At 45.3% G+C, this 21,492-nt stretch overlaps 1 protein-coding gene across 1 annotated transcript in view; it reads left to right on the top strand.

Annotated features, from left to right (window-relative positions):
- Positions 1-21,492, top strand: part of atf6b (activating transcription factor 6 beta) — a 102,295-nt gene that overhangs the window by 35,282 nt on the left and 45,521 nt on the right. The window contains exons 2-8 of the mRNA XM_080182351.1: positions 5,686-5,768; positions 7,961-8,054; positions 9,751-9,845; positions 12,341-12,509; positions 14,143-14,337; positions 17,331-17,533; positions 19,098-19,283. Of these exons, the coding sequence (XP_080038477.1) occupies positions 5,686-5,768; positions 7,961-8,054; positions 9,751-9,845; positions 12,341-12,509; positions 14,143-14,337; positions 17,331-17,533; positions 19,098-19,283 (1,025 nt within the window). The remainder of the gene's footprint in view (positions 1-5,685; positions 5,769-7,960; positions 8,055-9,750; positions 9,846-12,340; positions 12,510-14,142; positions 14,338-17,330; positions 17,534-19,097; positions 19,284-21,492) is intronic.

Genomic DNA, 21,492 nt, shown 5'->3' with positions numbered 1-21,492 from the left:
GGAAAGGAACTGTTTTGAATTAAGTTCTCTCCTAAAAGGTAACAAGAAAGGGATAGAATGGAAGGGGTAATCTGGATAATGCTCTCCTTCCTCTTGTCCCAGGGAGTCCTTATAAGTATGGGTTATAATTCAGATAAGTTAGAAGGGGACAAGGGAAACACAATGAGCTCAGTTACGGTTCTGGATCTCCCTACAACACAGGTGGTAGAGACTGACCTATGTTCTTTGGTAGTGTGTGGAGATCTGGTGAGCCAGTGAAAATATTCGGTGGAATCCTTACAATTTTATGCTGATGGAAAATATCTTTGGGGTAGACTCCCTTCCATAATATCCCTTCATCAGAAATATATGCAGTCCAGATCAGAATGCTTAGACAAGAAATGCAATCCTATATATATATATATATATAAATAACAATAAAAGGGACCAAATGGACCGAAAAAATAAGCGGTCCAGTCTTAGATCCTAAGAACCTCTCCCGGTACTCCATAGCTGGTGGACCCTTCTTTACAGGTAACTGGACCAGGGACCAACAATTGCACCAGGCAGTATTTGGAATTAGGGTAAAGGAGGGAGGAAAAGATAGCAAATTGAAATGTTGTTTCCGAATCTATGTAGATAAAAATTTGAAAACACCCGACCGGAATGATAAGGTTCCCCAAAACGACCCAAGGGCAGTAAGAGTGGTAGAAGTAAACAACCTGAAACAAACTCTTGAAATAGAGACTGGGTATGAGGAGACCAATGTCTGGGTAGAATGGGTCAAATACACTGTAAAAAGTTTAAATAAAAGCAATTGCTATGCCTGTGCATCTGGGAGGCCAGTGGGCCAAATAGTACCCTTCCCTCTGGGATGGAAACGCGACAGAAGAGGTATGGAGTGCATGTTAACCCTGTATCAAGAAAAAGAAGCATGGGGCAACCCAAACTGCACATCCCTATCCCTGATGTTCCCTCCCGTGGAAACAAAGAACTTAAAAACTCCCCCTCAGTTTCTCACTGCTATTGTAAATCACACTTCATGTGTGAACTGACAAGGGGCAGAGTTAACTCATAATATGGGGGAGTTAGAATCATGCTCAGAAATCAGGAGCATTACAGAGAACGGAATGGGAGGGAACTATTCATCATTGAAAATCCCCAGAGCAGGTATATGGTGGTATTGTGGAGGAAGGGTACTGAGGCCAACTCTACCCCCCCCCAGTGGAAAGGTACATGTGCAATTGTCCAATTGGCTATACCATTTACCCTGGCATTTGAAGAATCAAAAAGGATCAGGAAAAACAAGAGATCAGTGATAGGAATTTCTTTTGATGAAAAGATATATCTAGATCCCATAGGAGTGTCTCGGGGAGTCCCAGATGAACTTAAAGCTCGGAATCAGATTACAGCTGGGTTTGAGTCCTTGTTTTGGTGGGTGACAATAAATAAGAACGTAGATTGGATAAATTATATATATTATAACCAACAGAGATTCATTAACTATACCAGGGATGCTGTCAGGGGGTTGGCGGAACAACTAGACGCCACTAGTAGAATGGCGTGGGAAAATAGGATGGCCTTAGATATGATGCTAGCAGAAAAAGGAGGTGTATGTGTAATGTTGGGGGGAAAGTGTTGTACCTTTATCCCAAATAATACGGCCCCTGATGGCTCTATCACCCGAGCCTTACGAGGACTAACAACCTTAGCAGAGGAAATAGCAGAAAATTCTGGGGTAAACAACGTATTCACTGACTGGTTAGAGTCCTGGTTTGGAAAATGGAAAGGAATGGTGGTGTCAGTACTAACTTCCTTAATAATAATGGCAGGAATATTGTTAACAGTGGGATGTTGCATAATCCCCTGTGTGAGGGGACTGATCCAAAGGCTTACTGAAACAACACTAACAAAGAAAATGTCCGCGGTAGATCATGGAGAGAGAATGCATTTATTGAAAATGGGAAATGAACTGGATAATGAAGTAGATAAAATAGTGGAACAAATGCTCCAGGAATTTGAAATGTGAGGATGGATGGATGTGTTAACAGCAAGTTAAAAAGAAAAGGGGGGAATTGTGAGCAATAGGTAAAGATGCTGTTAACACATGTATCTGTAGAGCATAGAGAAATAGCTTAAAGTTAAATAGATTGGATATAGTCAGGCACATTGATAACCCACATTATGGAAACAACTGAGAGTTTAGTCATAAACATAGGACATAAGGTTCGATGCTGCTAACACAGCATTAGTTAGGGATAATAAAAAGACTGCCTGTAATGTGGAGATAACACCAGAGATGTGATGTGCAGTGAAGCATACACCACATCCTGCAGGAATGTAAGAGGCCAAGTTACAAAAAGCAAATGGTCTGCAAGATGTGTTGTTTTTACAACTAAGCATAAAAGGGGGAAAAGGTCACTGAGATAGTTGGGACAGCAGTGATTAAGTTGGCAAAGGATTGATTACCGCCAATCTGAACTGGACATGTAACAGTGTTGGATAAGATGGATGAGTTTGCTAATGCACTCTTGTGATAACAGGAGACATTGTTAGATGAGTAGAGGGGATGGGGCACCTCGAGCCAATAGGGGAATGACAACACATAGATGGGACAGGGACCACCAATTAGGGGAGAACAACACATTGCAAAGCCATTACAATGCTTGTAAAAAAGTATAAAATGTGCTGCAAATCTATATAAGGTGTGCCTATTTTGTTGGACACCCGGTCTTGCAAGAACGTCAAATAAAATCTTGCTCCTTCAGAACTTGACTTGACTAAATTGTTTGACTGTGAGCTGTGTTTCTCACAACCTGAGCAAGTTTTGTAGTGGTTTGCAAATGGCAGTTTGGGGAAACTGGATCAGCGCTGAGAGTTGGGTCAGCATGTTTAAACCGAGCTTAGACTCAGTGCGCAATGTCTTCAGAACTTTGTACACTTAAAACCTCAATGAAAAATGTACCCCTCAATCTTGGTCTCTGATTTTGTGTATAATATTGGAAATGGTTCATTGTCTCGAGGGATGGCAAGTTTGAAAAGCGCAGTTGGGCAGCACAGTAGTTAGCACTGCTGCCTCACAGCATCAGGAACCCAGGTTCAATTCCAGCCTCGGGTCACTGTCTGTGTGGAGTTTGCACATTCTCCCCGTTTCTGCGTGGATTTCCTCTGGATGCTCTGGTTTCCTTCCACAGTCCGAAAGATGTGCGTGTTAGGTTGGTTGGTCGGTCATGCTAAATTGTTATCAGGGGATTAGCAGAGTATATATGCAGGGTTACAGTTTAGTTTATTAGAACAAGTAAAGCTTACATTAATACTGCAATGATGTTACTGTGAAATTCCCCTCATCGGTACACTGAAGGAGAATTTAGCATTGCTAATACACCTAACTAGCACATCTTTCAGACTGTGGGAGGAAACCCACACAGACACGAGGCGAATGTGCAATCTCCACACAAATAGTGACCCAAGCTAGGAATTGAACCTAGATCCCTAATGCTGTGAGGTAGCAGTGCTAACCACTATGCCACCATGCTGCCCTAAGTCCATTGGAGACTCGTTCATGGAGGGAAGGTTCAAAATTTCCATTACTGCTGGGTGGGATTGTGGTCAGGTGCAGGCTTGATGGACCAAATTACTGCCTTCTGCAATGTAGGGATTCTATGAAAAGAATTGAGATGCAGTTGAAGATTTCGGTTCAGAGGCTTCTTAAGGTTGGAGAGAAGTGGCTTTGGGTAGAAAATTCTAGTGTGTGGTGCCTGAATTCCTTTATCGTGATGTGTTCTGCTCAGACTAAATAATGAGGAACTGTCTCCAATGACAGGAGGATCAGTAACCAAACAGCAGAGTTTTCAGAAGGCACAATGGCACTGCAGTTAACGGCCATCAGGAACCTGTGTTCAATGCTAGCCTTGGGTGACTGTCAGTGTGGAGTTTGCATGTTCTCCCCCTGTTTGCGCGGCTTTCCTCTGGATGCTCCGGTTTCCCCTCACTGTCCAAAGATGTGCAGCTTATGTGGATTGGCCATGCTCAGTTGCCCCTCAGTGTCCAAAGATGTGTCAGTTAGCCATGGTAAATGTGTGGTGTTCCGGGGATATGTGGCGAAATGGCTTGGGAAAGATACTCTGTCAGAGAGTGTCAGTGCAGACTTGGTGGGCTGAATGATCTCCTTCTACACTGTAGAGATTCGATGACATTAGACAGAAGTCGGAGAAGGGGAAAAGAGAATTAAATTTACTCTGTGGAAATTAATTTTACCCTGTGGGAGTTGTGATGCCTGAGAGGTGTTAACAGATTCAGTAGCAAATTGTGAAAGGCATTGGATCAGAACTTGATTGGGAAATATTTGCCCTGTGGCCAAAGAGTAGGAGAATGAGCCTGGATAGTACTTTGTCAATCAGCTAGTACAGGCATGATGGGCTGAGTGGTGACCCTTGTGATTCAGCTAAGGTGTGGCTGGAGTGGAGCCAACAAGCTGGGACATAAAGTCTGCAAGGAGAATTTGGGGGCGGGGAGTTGCAGCAGGCGAAGTCACCTTTTCAAAGTTTGCTGGGTCATAGTGGACTTATTTTCTCCTGAAGCAGATCCCTTGCTTGTGAAATGGTCTGAAAATTAGATGTGGAATCGCTGAGCAGAAACCGATTGAGGCCGTCCTCACGTATGTGAAACTTGGCAATCAGGATCTTGGGTTCATGTCACAATATCTGTAACCTCCACGACTTTCCTGGGCTTGCAAAATCTCACTAACTGTCCTGGCTGGAGACAATACACATCTCTTTAACCTGTGCTTGGCCCTCTCTCCATTCGCATTGTCTGTACCTTTAAGACTTGATTACCTGTAAAGACTCACGTTCCAACCATTACCTTGTAAGTTGAGTTTGTGTCTTTATATGCCATATTTGTGACCACAAGTCCTCACTCATCTGATGAAGGAGCTTGAGACTCATAGAATCATAGAACCCTACAGTGCAGAAAGAGGCCCTTTGGCCCATCAAGTCTGCACCGAACATAATCCCACCCAGGCCCTACCCCCATATCCCTACACATTTACCCACTAATCCCTCTAACCTACACATCCCAGGACACTAAGGGGCAATTTTAGCATGGCCAATCAACCTAACCCACACACCTCTGGACTGTGGGAGGAAACCCATGCAGACACGAGGAGAATGTGCAAACTCCACACACAGTGACCCGAGCCAGGAATCGAACGCAAGTTCCTGGAGCTGTGAAGCAGCAGTGCTAACCAAAAACTCCAAAAGCTAGAGCTGCCAAATAAACCTGTTGGACTTTAACCTGGTGCTGTGAGACGATTTACTGAAAATCAGAGCCAGACCATTGTTTTTTAAAGTTTATTTGTAGTCACAAGTAAGGCTTATGTTAACACTGCAGTGAAGTTACTGTGAAATTCCCCTAGTCACCACACTCCGGTGCTTGTTTGGGTCAGTGCATCTAACCAGCACGTCTTTCGGACTGTGGGGGGACACTGGGACACCCAGAGGAAACGCATGCAGACACGGGGAAAACGTGCAAACTCCACACATACGATCACCCAAGCCGGGAATCGAACCCGGGCCCCTAGTGAGGCAGCAGTGCTAACCACTGTGCCACCGTGCTTCCCATTACCGCCCTCTCTAGGAGAAGCTGAAGCCGCACTCACCATCCCGTGAAATTGTTAATGGTGGACATCTTTGCTTTCTTTTACAGATGCCTGCCTTTATGACTGTGAAACAATGGAGGAGATGGATGATTCCACTGATCTCTTTCGCTGCTTTGATAATGTCACTGAGGTACTAAAACTAGAGTTCAGGAATGCTACATCTTGTCTGCCCTGTAGGCCCATAGAATTTTGATTTCCATATCGATAGCTCCGGGTGCAAGCATTTGTGGAAATGGTTTTGGAGGCTCGTGCAGTGTCTACGTTTGGGTGACTGCAGAGAAAGTGTGGAAGTGGAGAAGGGATGTGGCCCTGGTTCTAGTCTCCATTGTATGAAAAAAATGTCATCTGTAGTCTAGTGGGGGTTTACTGTCTGGACCAAATGTCCTTGACAGCACTGGGTTGGTACGTTGGTAAGCTGACCATAACAGGAAGACCGCATGAAGGGAAGGTGGTGACATAGTGGTATTGTCACTGCACTAGTAATCTAGAAGCTAGATTAATGTTCAGAGCGCGTGGGTTCAAATCTCACCTTAGCTAGAGGAATTTAATAAATATATTTATCTAGGGGGCACAGCCTCAAGATAAAGGGGGGGCGGTTTAGAACGGAGTTGAGGAAGAACTTCTTCACTCAAAGGGTGGTGAATCTCTGGAATTCTCTGCCCGTTGAAGTGGTGGAGGCTACCTCGCTAAATATTTTTAAGAAGCGGGTTGATGGGTTTTTGATAAGAGAGGGGATTAAGGGTTATGGGGAGAGGGCGGGAATGTGGAACTGAGCCACGACAGATCAGCCATGATCTTATTGAATGGCGGGGCAGGCTCGAAGGGCCAGATGGCCTACTCCTGCTCCTATTTCTTATGTTCTTATATTCCAGATGTAAAGCTAACCTCAGTAATGGCAATCACAAAACTAGCACTGATTATCATTATAAACCCATCTGGTTCACTAAATGTTACTACTTTCTTGGTCTGACCTATATGTGACTCCAGATCCACAGCAATGTGGTTGACTCTTAACTGCCATCTGAAATGGTCTGAACAAGCCACTCAGTTCAAGAGCATTTAGAGATGGGCAGTAAATGACCAGCAGTGCCCACATCCCAGCAAAGAAGAAAGGAAAAGCTCCTACTTGGGCGCACTCTGCACCCTACAAACTGATAGCCCCACCTCCTGATTCATTACTACACCAACCGCAACCTGAATTCTCTCTTTAACAGTATTGTGGGGCAACCCACAGCACGTGGACTGCAGCAATTCAGGAAGGCAGCTCACCACCACCTTCTGAAGGGCAACCAGGGATGGGCAATAAATGTTGGCCTAGCCAGCGACACCCATTCACATGAATGAACAAAACCTGGTAACTGGCCCGAGTGGTAAAGGTTTCAAATTCAAATCTCCATTGGAAAACCTGGGCAGCCCTCAGCTGTCCAAGGACTAGCCGGGGAAGCTGTGGCCGCTTGCTCCACAAGTGGAACACAAACAGCAACTCAAATTGTGACTCAGTCCCACCCGCACCCTGAACTCCTGCCCGGGGACATTCACTCCTGGTGAACTGAGCCATGCTCACTGCGTCAACTGAAACCATTGATTGGATTGTTAACCTCGACATCGAACAATGTGTACCTAGCCATAACGAAACAATAAAAACAGTGTTCTCCCTCTCAAGCCCTTAGAATTTTGAACCCTTCACCCCACCCCTCTCCTCAGCACCCTTATATACAAGGGGGATTGCTGAGTTTAATATTGAATGATATTTTTAGTTGTCATGGTTTGATGCGATTCAACCCATGAAGAAGTGCAGGATGAATGTCAGGAAGCAGCCCTGCAGGCAGTGCCTGATTAATGCTGGCTCTCCGCTATGTAATGGCCACTTCAGTTCTTCCACATTAAGTCAGATCCTGGGACGGTGCAATCACAGATTCCAGAGAGGTCAGTGTGCCTAATGGGCTCCCTCAGTTGTGCCATCATTGAGATGAGACCTTAAATCAACTCTACTTTGTTGAGGATGAATACAGAAGATCTTGTGACACTATTGGGTGAGCAGAAAGGGGATTGTCCTGGGAGCTTGGCTAGCATTTATCCCATTAAACAGACAAAAACAGATTTATTGTTCATCACCTTGCTGCTTATGGGATCTTGCTGTGCAAAAAAAAAATCTGCCATTTTCCCATGCTCCAGGTGTAATCTGTTGCCCGTAAAGCGCACGAGGGGGAGGGTTTGGTCTGGAGGACATGGAAGTCAATGTGTAAATGCATCATGTTTAACGGAATACAATTTCTTGATTGTTTTAGTGTTTACCGCTCTGTTTTCACGTCTACTTTTCAGTTCGACACCGATTTGGGTTTGGATTTAAATTTGAATATGGACATTGGAGCATCAGACCTACCTTGGCATCAGATCAATGGTGACATTTATTCAGGTAATGGCTTGTAGTTACATTAATGAGCCAGGGACTGGAGTAGCCACCACCTTCCTGTGCAAAATGCCAGCCGTTGCATCATATAAAGAGAAAATGATCCTGGGTTAGAGGGAGTAAATTGGACAGCTGTGTTTGGCTGGTCACCCTTGGCTCTCTCAGAAGGTTACGAGTTTGAGATCCACTCCATCTCCAGCAAGTAATCGTGACCAGCGCTCTGAAGTGTGATGGTGAAACTCTTGGAGTCACAGCATTGGAAATCAACTGATACAGTTCCTAATATCTTGAGCAACGACTTTATTTCCATCAGCATCACTTGAAGCAGATGACCCAGAAGACCATTCACTGGTCGTGACACCTGAACGTGTGAACATCAGCTGCCCCGTCTGCTCACTTATTTTGTGAGCTGTACAGAAAGAATTTAGTGCCCGTGAGCTGTGAATTGTGGCACAGTGGTTAACATTACTGCCTCACAGCGCCAGGGACTCGGCTTCAATTCCAACCTTGGGTGCCTGTCTGTGTGGAGTTTGCACATTCTCCCCGTGTCTGCATGGGTTTCCTCCAGGTGCTTCAGTTTCCTCCCACAATCCAAAGATGTGTGGGTTAGGTGGATCGGCCATGTTAAATTGAGCCTTAGTGTCCAAAGGTATGTGGATGGATTAGCCATGGGAAATGGTTAGGGTTATGGGGGATAAGGTGGGGGAGAGGGGGCTTGGTAAGATACTCTCAGATAATCGGTGCTGACTCAACTGTCAAAATGATCTCCTTACGCCTGTAAAGGTTGATGAAAAGACCACTTGAGAAACTCCAATAGTGCCTTCAACAGCTTGCTTTTAAAGCTGGCGGAAAATCTGGGGACAGTTCTTTTGTTTTGTAGAAATACACTTCATTTTACAAAACATTTCAAAATGACCATCGCTGAGAGTGCAATAATTTTCTCCATAGATCTCCCACCAGCTTTAAATGAAAGCTATAGAAGGCGCCATTGGTGTTTCTCAAGTGCCTTTTCATCAACCTTTACTGGCATTAGGAGGTCATTTGGACAATTGAGTCAGCACCGATTTATCTGATAGCATTTTACCAAGGCCCCTCCCCTCTCCCCCACCTTATCCCCCATAACCCCACTCATTTCCCATGGGTAATCCTCCTACACCTTTGGACACAAAGGGTCAATTTGGCACAGCCAATTCACCTAACCACATCTTTGGAGTATTCTTCAACACAAAAAAAAGAACATTTACAAAATTTCACAATGATCATTACTGAGAGTGCAATGATACTTAAATTGTCTACATGGATCAGGTTGCTCTCTGAAGCACTTCAATATAATTGTGATGTGTAATATTCACTGCATACATTCAATGTGAGTCACACAGCTGGGGAGGGGGGTCTAATTTCCAGTATTTGGGGGCAGTTGAGCTGGATCATTGTGGCCTGTGTGCAGAGATTAGAACAGGCACCTTAACCACAGCTAAACCTGCCGGCCCACACCTTTACAGGAATGCTGCTGATCTTGTACCACTTGTCTTTCTGCATCACCTGAGCTGAGATGGGTTTTGCGCCACTGACTGACTTTAAGGTGGGGGATTTGTCAGCTGAGCTCACTTGAGTTCATCTGGCTGTAAGCGGGTTATTGTTTTTAGTACTCGAGCCATTACAAATGCCAATTTAAGGCTGTTGCTGTGCCTTCTTGCCACAGACCTGCGAGTGAAATTGGAACCGCTTTCACCGGCATCTTCACGTTGCTCGGATTCCTCGCTTGCTTCCTCTTGTGACGTTCCCCTCCTACCACAGGTAAGCAAGTGCTATGTTTGATCTGGAGCCCACCTGACTACCATCTTGAATTGACAGTTATGTCCCCTGTGCAGTTGAGATCATGGAAGACTATGTCGAAATCTGGAACCTATAATACATAGGAATTACAAGCAAGAGTAGGCCATTCATTCCCTTGAGCCTGCTGCACCGTGGCTGATCTGATTGTAAACTCAGTCCCACATTCCTGCCTACCCCAGTGGCATTTCACTCCCTTGTTCCTCAGGAATCTAGCTAGCTCTGTCTTAAAAATGTTCAAAGATGCTGCAAGAGTTCCAGAGACTCGTCACCTTCTGAGAAAAAAATTCTTCTCATCTGTCTTAAATGAGCGGCCCCTTGTTTTTCAACTGTGACCCCTAGTTCTAGATTCTGTGACCTAAAAAGAAACCTCCTCTCCACGTCCATGCTATCAAGACCCCTCACGATCCTTGAAGCCTCTTTGTGTGAAAAGCAGTCCGCGAAAAGCTCAGTTCGAGCTTCCCTCGCTATCTCCGTCAATCAGCAACCATTACTCCCTGTGATCAAACGAGAGCCTTCCCAGATGTGCCACTCAATTGGAGAACATCTGTGACTGAGCCTTCTTTTCTGAATAAAGACAATTGATTATATACTTGAAGAAGACATTTGCAGGGCAATGGGGGGAAAAAACAGGAGTGGGATGAATTAGATCACTCACTCCTCCAAAGAGCCAGCACAAGAGTGATGGGCTGAAGGGCCTAATTCTGTGCTGTATGATTTCAGAAGTTCTCTTGGGAACTCCCTCCCCCTTGAGGCTGCTGCACAGACTGCTGGTGATTGCTGATCCACCTCATTCATGGTGGCAGAGGAAACCATCTATCTAAAGGCTGTGGAGGGCTTTGTTTGCTGCTTTGACACTGAGGTAATCCTAGGTACACTGAAATAGTTGGGATAATAAGTTGCAATGGGGAAATAAGAAATTTAGAAATGGATATAGATAGCTTAGGTGAGTGGGCCAAAATGTGACAGAGGGAGTTTAACGTGGATAAGTGTGAGGTTATCCATTTTAGTCAAAAATGGAAAAGCAATTTATTATCGAAATGGAGAGAGACTTCGGGGTGCTTCGGTGCAGAGGGATCTGGGTGTCCTCACGCATGAATCACAGAAAACTAGTATGCAGGAACAGCAGGTAACAAGGAAAGCAAATGGAATTTTGGCATTGATTGCTAAAGGAATAGAATATAAAAGTAAGGAAGTGTTGCTGCAGCTATACAATACATTGGTGAAACCATATCTGGAGTACTGTGTACAGTTTTGGTGCCTTCTTGAGAAAGGTTGTAGTGGCATTAGTCAATTCTGAGGAGATTCATGAGACTGACTCCACAGATGAGGAGTTTGCCTTATGAAGCGAAATTGGGCAGTTTAGGCCTATCATCTCTAGAGTTTAGAAGGGTTAGAGGAGACCTAATTGAGGTACATAAGATGATAAAAGATATTGACAAAGTAACTTAGAGTAAATGCTTCCTCTTGTGGGGCAAGAGTTTTAGGGTAAGAGGTAGCAGATTTAAACAAAGATGAGCATAAAATGCTTCTCTCAAAGGGCTATGAATTTGTGGAATTCAGTAGCCCAGAGTGTGCTGTATGCTGGGACATTAAATAAATTTAAGGAGGCGATAGATTTTAATTAATAATGGGTTGAAGGATTCTGATGAATAGGCAGGAACGTGGAATTGAGGCCGAGATGACATCAGCCATGACCGTATTGAATGGCGAAGCAGGCTTAAAGGGCTGAGTTGCCTAACTCCAGCTCCTAGTTCTTATGTTAACCATGTCCTTGAGCCCTACCTTTCCCACATTTTCCAGTTAGTATTTGTCAGAGGAAGTGGTGGAAACCTTTTTAACCATTTAGGCTGGGAAGAGAAAGAGTGGAATGTCTGTTGGCAAGTGACAGGTGCAGCTCTTTCAGCACAAGTTGGGCATCTGGATTAGGACCGAAGATCCAGAGAGTCCATGGACACCACCCGTCAGTCAGTGAGTTAGAGACAGGGTTTACAGCAGGACTGTGAGAAAACAGTGTCTATATGACCAGTGCACGACAGCAAACAAAGTCTTTTTTAAAAAGGAAGCACTGAACTGCATCAAACAAACTCATGATTGAAACTGCAGTAAAGCCTCTCGATAAAAGCAGGTTGATTCTGCTGGCAAAATTCAGTGATTGAAGGCTGCTTCATAATATAACTGATCCAGCAGTGTGGTTTCCAAGCCTGATTGATGAGGGAAATTGCCTAATCATCTACATAGTGGCCAGGGGTTGCAGTGCTTACAGGAGTTACACTGCCCTGTAAATCTCATGCAAACCATACCTTTGGGAGAGGCCATGATAGCCGGCTTCTCATCATCCAAGGAAAGTGAATGTCGTTGTGAGGTGCAATGGTTTAAAATAACTGGAAGCAAGGTCCTTTTTAAAAATTATACAGAGCAAAGTCTCCTTTGCTTAACTTTTCTCTTCCTACATGAAGCCTCAACAGACGCTAAACACCGAGCCAACTCTTCCAGTCGTGAAAACCGAGGATCCACCGACACCGCCATGTGTGTTTGGAGATGTTCTCAACCCCCCACCCAATGATGTCCAGCTCAATGTAGTAAAAAAGGAAAACGGGACCTCGCCAGTCAAACAAGGAACAGCAAGTAAATGCCACTTCTTTCTTTTTTAAAAAACAGATTTGACTGCTTTTTTTAAATATTAAAGTTCTTGTAGTGAAACATAGTCCAACTCTCCAAAAGAGAGAATACTGTTGAGTGCCAGTCCCAACCAGTGCCATCTTGTAGAGATTTCCTGGAATGACATCAGAACTGAGAGGTTCTACCTATCAGAAAAGTAATCATTTCTCTAGAAAAGAGAAGTGAATGGGCGCAGAGTCAGAAGAAGTCCTTTAAATTTAGAATCATAGAATTCCGACAGTGTAGAAGGAAGCCATTCGGCCCATCGAGACTGCACTGACAGCAATCCCACCCAGGCTCTATCCCCATAACCCCACATAATCCCCTGCTAATCCCACTGACTCTGAGTCGATTAAGCGCAGCCAATCCACCTAACCTGCACACCATTGGACTTTGCAAAAGAAAGCTAGCCACAGAGAAGATGTTTCCACTTGTGGAGGTGACCAGAACCAAGGATCATAATTATAAGGTAATCACTGATAGTAATGATGATCACGAAACCATTGTCAATTGTCATAAAAACTCGTTCACTAATGTCCTTTTAGAGAAGGAAATCTGTTGTATTTACCCAGTCTGGCCTACATGGGCTCCAGAGCCACAACAATGTGGTGGCCTTTTAAATGCCCTCATGGATGAGCAATAAATGCAGACTCACCCAGTTACAGAAAATGCTTAATCACTTGTATATTAATAGAACTATCATCCAATTCAAGTGGTAAAAACAAAAGTAATGTTTACACCTTGGACGCAGAGAGAGTGCACAGCTCTCACAGTCAATGTTCATAGATCATAGAATCCAACAGTGCAGAAGGAGGCCATTCAGCCCATTAATCTGCACCGACCACAATCCTACCCAGGCCTACCCCCGTAACCTCATGCATTTACTCTAGCTAATCCCCTTAACACTAAGGGGCAATTTAACATGGCCAATCCACCTAACCTGCACGTGTTTGGACTGTGGGAAGAAACCGCATCACTTGGAGAAAACCCACAGAGACGCGGAGAGACTGTGCAAACTCCGCACAGATGGTGACCCAAGCTGGGAATCGAACCCGGATTCCTGGGTACTGAGGCAGCAGTGCTAGCTGCTGTTCCGCCCCTGTGAGCAATCAACACGCACCTCACTTCACTTGCTTTATGTGTGAATCGCTTCAGTCATATCAGTCAGGAAAAAAAAAACTAAATGGACAGAAATGAGCGGAATGCGTCAACCCTGCACATGGTCGACAAAATATTTCACCGGTCGCACTCGGAACCCAGATGAACCGCGTATGACCCCTGGGCCACAGGTTGCCCACCACTGGCCTAAACCCATTGTAATACCCAGTCCTTGCAGTCGCCTTTGAAAATTTGCTTTTCTTTGGATTGGCAGATAATGAATCTTCTAGTTTACATCATGCTAAAATGTAAATTGGTATGGTGTTTTGCGGTTTATAAAAAGCTGCAGAAGTGTTTTATGTTTGTGTTCTAGTTGGTGAATATTATATTCCTTTGTACAGTGCGATTCCTGGTGCTGAGGTCAGACAGACAGCCAGCATCAGGAGGTTGGGTGAGTGTTTGCCACAGTTTCACTTCTGCTGCTTCTTCCCTCACTCTGCAGTTCCAGCCACCACCAGTCTGAAGGCCAACAGTATCTTGTGCAGCAAGCCGAGTATCCAGCCCAAACCCATTGTGGTCACCACACTGCCCACCGCCCCGACCACCAGCCCAGCAAAGACCATCATTCTCCAGTCAGTGCAGACCAGCCTGCCCGTGTCTCAGCCGCAGGGTCTGCCCATAAAACAATCCATTCCAGGTAAACAGCTGCTGCCTTTTCTTACTACTGTTTTCAGAGAACTTTTTTATGGTTCGGCATAGTGCTTAGCACTGCTGCCTCACAGCACCAGGGACCTGGGTTCAATTCCTGGCTTGGGTCACTTTCTGTGTGGAGTTTGCACATTCTCCCCTGGGTTTTCTCTGGGTGCTCCGGTTTCCTTCCAGACTCCAAAGATGTGCGGTTAGGTGCATTGGCTATGCTAAATTGTTCCTTAGTGTCCCAGGATGTGTAGGTTAGAGGGGTTAGCAGGGTAAATATGTGGGGTTATGGGATAGAGCCTAGGTGGGATTGTTGTTGGTGCAGCATCAATGGGCTGAATGGCCTCCTTCTGCCCTGTAGGGTTTCTATGATCTCTGGTTACTGACACTCCTGTCACTGGAAACAATTCCTTCTCCTGTATTGGTTAATAAGGCAGACGGCATTCTGGGCTTACAAACTAAGTGTAAAGAACAAAAATAAGCAGGTTCTGCACTCAGCTGGAGTATTGCATCCAGTTCTGGGCACCACATTTCAGGAAAGAACCGATGGTATCCGAGAGGATGCAGAAAAGATATGCAAGTTCAACAGGAATGAGGAACCTGGAGACAGCTCGGAGAAACCGCTGTCCTTGGAGAACAGAAGATCAAGAGTAGATTTGATAGGCGACATTCAAAATCATGAGGGGTCGTAGAATAGAGTCATAGAATCCCTACATTGCAGGAGGAGGCCCTTTGGCCTATCGAGTCTGTACCGACAATGATTCCACCTATGCCCCACCCCCATAACCCCACATATTTACCCCACTAGTCCCTCTAAATTATGCATCTGGGTCATTAAGGGGCAATTTAGCAGGGCCAATCAACCCAACTGGCACATCTTTGGACTGAGGGAGGAAATCGGAGCATCCGGAGGAAACCCACACAGATACGGAGAGAATGTCTGTATGGAGTGTGCACAATGACCCGAGTCTGGATTTGAACCTGGGTCCCTGGCGCTGTGATGCAACAGGGCTAAGCACTGGGGCCCAGACACAGCATGAATCTCAAATCAAAATTCACTCCCTCATCAGACATCAGAGCTTTGACATCAAATACAGGGCTTTTTAAACCATGGCTGATTTAATTGCAGTTATTCTGGGTTGAAAAGTACTCTGTGATTTATTATTCCTTTATAGCGATAAAAGATAATTTCTAATGAATGCCTTGGTAATGCTTTCCAGTTGTCTTTGAGGCACCCCTGAATGTAGTCCTCACGTGCACTGTGAACATTTAATAATTGAGTTAAAAGGGCAATGGAATGCTGGCCTTCGTATCTGGAGGATAAAACACACAATGGGGTATGAATTTGCAACACTGATATAAACCCCTTATCAGCCTGCATCCTGGAGTACTCTGCTCTGTCCTGGGCTCCACGATTTTTGAAGGGATCCTGGAGAGAGTGGATTTACCAGAGGATTCACCTGGAGTGCAAATTGTGAGCAGAGGTTGCACAAACTATGAATTTATATGCTTACAGGACTATTGCGTTAGAGTTTTCCGATATTAAAGGGGGCAGGAAGGTTAAATATGGAGCCACTCTTGCTGCTGTTTTGGGGTGTCTGAATAAGGAGCAAAGACTAAACGTTGGAGCCGGACTTTTCTGGGGTGCAGTTCAGAAAGATTTAATGTGAAGGATGCTAGGAGGTTGGAGCTCACTTCCGCAAATGGCATTTGATCCTCGTTAGATTTGTTCACCAGAGGTGTTGAGGAATGTGAAAGACCTGTGGAGGCATGTTGTGGATCGACCATCGTCTCGTTGAAGGACAGAATAGGCTTGAGGGGCTGAATGGCCTCCTGTTCTTACAACGTCTGGTAAAAGACTATGGTTTACAGAAATTAATACTGGGGGTAACACATCTATCGCCGCTGGCTATGGTGGCAGATACTAACCCCCTCTGCTATAAAGAAATAGAGAACCCATAGAGCAGTGGCATTATGATATTGTATCAGAGACCCAGGGCAATGCTCTGGGGAGCCAGGTTCAAATCCCACAGATGGTGAAATTTCAATTGCATAAAAATTAAAAGATCTTTAATAAAAATCTGTCTGGTTTACTAAGGAAATCTGTCATACTTACCCACGCTGGCCTACATGTGATTACGATCCATAGCTGTAGCATGTGATTGACTCTTTGTTGAAGGGAAATTAGGGCTGGGCTATAAATGCCCACATCTCATGAATAAAAAGTCTATTTCCAATTTGTAATTGGTAGGTGGTTGTAATCACTAAAGCTCCTTCACCACCGAGCAACTCTCCAAACCTCCAAACCCATGACCCCTATCACCGAGACGGACAGGTCACACACCATCCTGACCTGGAAGCATTTCACCATTCCTTCACTGTCAGAGACAAAATCCTGGAGCTCCTTCCCTAACAGCGATGAGGATGTACCTACACCTCAGGGACTGCAGTGTTTCAAGAAGGCAGCCCAGCACCAAGGGGCAATTAGAGATAGGCAATAAATGTTGGTCTAGCCAACGACACCCACATCCCGTGAGAGAATATTTTTTTAAAAATCTTGTGTCACTGTCCTGTGAGAATGGAGGAGAACTTGCTTCGAAACCTGTGTATGGATAAAGAGAAAGAGACAGAGACCTATTGAAGGTGGCTGGCTAAAATGAGAATTTAGCATTGTGCTGTAGAATTTGATAACCTGTGCTGGTTCGCTAAATAACCACTACCATTCTCTGTAATTAGAGAGTCACAGAGATGTACAGCACGGAAACAGGCCCTTCAGCCCAAATCGTCCATGCCAACCAGCTTTCCAAAACTGAGCTAGTTCCATTTGCCTGCCTTTGGCCCATATCTCTCTAAACCTTCCCCATCCATGTACCTGTCCAAATGTCTTTCAAATCCTTTAAAACTAATGGGACAAGTTTAGGGGGACTGAGGGTAACCGGGATGTGTTTTTTCTTTTGAGAGGATGCTTGTGTTAAATGCTGTATTTCTCCCCAGCCTCGAGGCAGTCAGTGGTTCTGTCCCAGTCCGACCTGGTGAGAATTCCTGTCCAGGGACTAATCAAAGTGCCAGTGAATGGGGTGTCCACCAACTGCAAACCACCCAACGGCATCTGCAATGGGATCACTATCACCAAATCCGCTACCAAACCCATCGTGCCAGCACCGACACAGACCGGCGCTAACCCTTCAGAGATCGACGTGAGTTAACCAGTTTCTGCAAAGCGGGCTCAGTAGCCCTTTGAGAACCGGGAATCATGTGCAGCTTTTAAATCTGGCAAACAGGGTAGGAACGCTTTTCGGGAATTTCTGGTGCCAAATCTGGTCAATGTAAAAGATGCTGCAGCATTTTTGGAAAGTTGTTGTGTTTTCCCCAGTCTCCTGGACCAATATTTATCTTAAAAAAAACACAGTTCCTGGTCATTTAGATTCATTGCTGTGTTTGTAAAAGCAAGCTGTCTGCCACGTTACAATGTTTATAGAATCCCTACAGTGCAGAAGGAGGCCATTTAGCCCATTGAGTCTCCACTGACTACAATCCCAGCTAGACTCTATCCCCATAACCCCACATATTTATCCTGCTAATACCCCTGACACCAAGGGTCAATTTACATAGCTAATCCACCTAACGCGTGCATCTTTGCACTGTGGGAGGAAACCAGAGCACCTGGAATAAACTCACGTGGACACGGAGAATGTGCAAACACAATGTTGATATTTTAAAAAGTGGTTTATTATCTGTAAAGCACCTGGGAATCTCCTGGGGTGGCTTTGGGCACTCCTGGGCAGCAGGGTGGCACAGTGGTTAGCATTGCTGCCTCACAGCACCAGGGACCTGGGTTCAAATTTGGCCTTGGGTCACTGTCTTGAAGGAGCTTACACATTCTCCTCATGTCTGTGTGGGTTTCTCCCGGTTTCCTCCCACAGTCCACAGATGTGCAGGTTAGATGGATTGGCCATGCTAAAATTGCCCCTTAATGTCAGGGGGACTGGCTTGGGTAAATGTATGGGGTTATGGGGAGAGGGCGTGGGTGGGATTATGATCAGTGCAGTCTCGATGGGCTGAATGGCCTCTTTCTGTACTGTAGGATTTTATGATTCTATAAATGCAAGAAGCTGTCTGAAGGTTGTGACTTTTTTTAGGCTGTAGCTCCTTAAACAAGAGACAGTGTGAAACCCAAGCTTGCAATTCTGTCGAGCAATAGATTTGCAGGTTTTATCTGTGCAGGGGACCCTTTTTATAGAATATGTGTGTGTGTGTCACAGGTAAATGTGTACACCGCCAAACCCACCGCTACCAGTGAAGCGGTGTTAACTGTATGTACCGTTTACAAGATGCACTGCAGCAACTCACCAACTCTTCTTCAACTGCACCTTCCAAACTTTTGATCTCATGGGAATGCAACCACCTACAAGTTTTCCTCTGAGTCACAGACCATCCTGACTTGGAATCATATCCATGTTCCCTCACTCTGGAACTCTCTCCCTATTAGCACTGTGGGTGTACCCACACCACGACAGCTTCACTCTCACTGTCTCAGGGACAACGTATGCTGGCCTTTAGCTGAGCTAGAATCTGAGTTTTGGCCTCGATCAGGAGTGGTTATGGCGAATAGCATGGATATGTGGAAAAGATGAACGCACGAGGGAGAGAGGAATAGATGGGGGTGTGTCGGTGGGTTAGTTCAGCAAGTTGAGAAGAGGCTTGTGTGAAGGCCAGTTCTATACTCCTGTGTAATTCTTTGTAAAATTCCACCTCCCTTAGATCAAGCTGCTGAAACGGCAGCAGCGAATGATCAAGAACCGTGAATCGGCCTGCCAATCCCGCAAGAAGAAAAAGGAATATCTCCAGGGTCTGGAGAGCAAACTGCGTGAGGCACTCAGCGAGAACGAGAAGCTGAAACGGGAAAACTCGCTGCTGAAAAAGAAACTGGACAGCATCATGTCTGAGGTGAGCGTTAGAACAGTTACATTGCCATGTGCACTTGTGTGTTTGTCTGTCCGTCCAAACCATGTGAATAGGAAATTTCCCGGGGCTTGGAGAAGCATGCTGCCCTGCGTGCGTCCGGGGTCACTACTTCTCTCAACCAGTATTGGCAAGAAAAACCCATCAACATTTCCCTTACCTCCGCATCTGCAACTCTGCTCTGTACACGTAGCTACAGTCTTTACACACACTGCTCTGTGCAGCATAGCTACAGTCTTTACACACACTGCTCTGAACAATGTTGACTCTATTTTGGTAAAAAGTCTGACAACACCAGGTTTTAGTCCAACCTATTTATTTGATAATATTCTCACAAGCTTTCGAGGGGACAGCCTCTTCGTCAGGTGAATGGAGAGTTCTGGCCTCAGACAGAGCATATAAAGCACAGACAGTTTAGAGATTACTGATTAAAATGCGAATCCTTACACCTAACCTGCTGTTCAAGACCTGAAGTGGCTGACAATGTGAGTGGTAGGAGCACTGATCACAGTTTAAAGAGATGTGTATTGTCTCCAGACAGTACAGTAAGTGAGGTTTTGCAAACCCAGGCAAGTCACGGGGGTTACAGATAGTGCGACATGAACCCAAGATCCCTGTTGAGACCGTCCTCATGTGTGCGGAACTTGGCTATCAGTCTCTGCTCAGCGACTCTGCGCTGTCGTGTGTTGTGAAGGCCGCCTTGGAGAATGCTTACCCGAAGGTCAGAGGCTGAATGCCCGTGACCACTGAAGTGTTCGCCAACAGGAAGGGAACAGTCTTGCCTGGTGACTGTAAGCATTCTCCAAGGCGGCCTTCACAACACACGACAGCGCAGAGTCGCTGAGCAGAGACTGATAGCCAAGTTCCGCACACATGAGGACGGTCTCAACAGGGATCTTGGGTTCATGTCGCACTATCTGTAACCCCCGTGACTTGCCTGGGTTTGCAAAACCTCACTTACTGTACTGTCTGGAGACAATACACATCTCTTTAAACTGTGATCAGTGCTCCTACCACTCACATTGTCAGCCACTTCAGGTCTTGAACAGCAGGTTAGGTGTAAGGATTCGCATTTTAATCAGTAATCTCTAAACTGTCTGTGCTTTATATGCTCTGTCTGAGGCCAGAACTCTCCATTCACCTGACGAAGAGGCTGTCCCCTCGAAAGCTTGTGAGAATATTATCAAATAAATAGGTTTGACTAAAACCTGGTGTTGTCAGACTTTTTACTGTGTTTACGCCAGTCCAACGCCGGCATACCCACATCATGACTCTATTTTGGCCAGTCAATCTGTCTCCCCTGCTTACCCACACAGAATTGAAAGTGAGTTACCGTCACACTCACAGGATACAGTAACACGCAATTTTTTAAATTAATTTTTTCATGGGATGTGGGTCTCGCTGGCTAAGCGAGCATTTATTGTCCAACCTTATTTGCCATCAGAAGGTGGTGGTGACCTGTCACCTTGAACTGCTGCAGGCTCTGAGATATGGGTAAACCCACAGTGCAGTTAGGGAGGGAATCGCAGGAGTTTGACCCAGCGACAGTGAAGAAGCGGTGAAATATTTCGTAGTTAAGGTGGTGAGTGACTTGAACAGGAACTTCCAAAAATGGTATTCCCAGGAACTGGTGGTGTTCCCAGGTATAGGCTGCCCTTTCCCCTCTCTTCGTACAGAAGGAGGCCATTTGACCCTTTGAATCTGTGCTGGCTCTTTTGAAGAGTAATCCACAAGGGCTCACTCCCCTGATCTCCCTGCCAAATTTTTCTCCTTTGGTTATTAATTCTGTTTCTTTTTAAAGACTGGCATTGAATCCGTGCTCATCATCAGTGCATTCCAAATCCTAACCACTCGTCTAAAAGAAAACACATTCTCTAACATCACTGCCAGCTCATGTTCCAGCTTAAATCTGAGCCACTGGAAACAGCTTCTCTTCATTTAATTGAACCCATCATGATTTTGAGCATCTCTATCAAACCTCCTGTGTAACATCCTCGACTCTCTTAAGGAGAGCAACCACAGATTCTTTAATCTATCCACTTCAATGTAATCCCACATCTCCAGAACCATTCTGATAATTCTCTTCTGTATCCCCTCACCGAGCCTTTCCTTGTGTCTGTTTGGCCAATGCACAAAATCATTGGAGTGTACACTCCCAGAGTTGCCGTAAAATAATGTCATCTCGTAGTGTTGG

Source organism: Carcharhinus amblyrhynchos, unplaced genomic scaffold, assembly GCF_965287045.1.
Source record: "Carcharhinus amblyrhynchos unplaced genomic scaffold, sCarAmb.v2.hapA scaffold_52, whole genome shotgun sequence".
Lineage (NCBI taxonomy): Eukaryota > Metazoa > Chordata > Chondrichthyes > Carcharhiniformes > Carcharhinidae > Carcharhinus > Carcharhinus amblyrhynchos.
The sequence above is the reverse complement of the archived record's forward strand: the minus strand, read 5'-3'. Positions and strand labels throughout refer to the sequence as shown.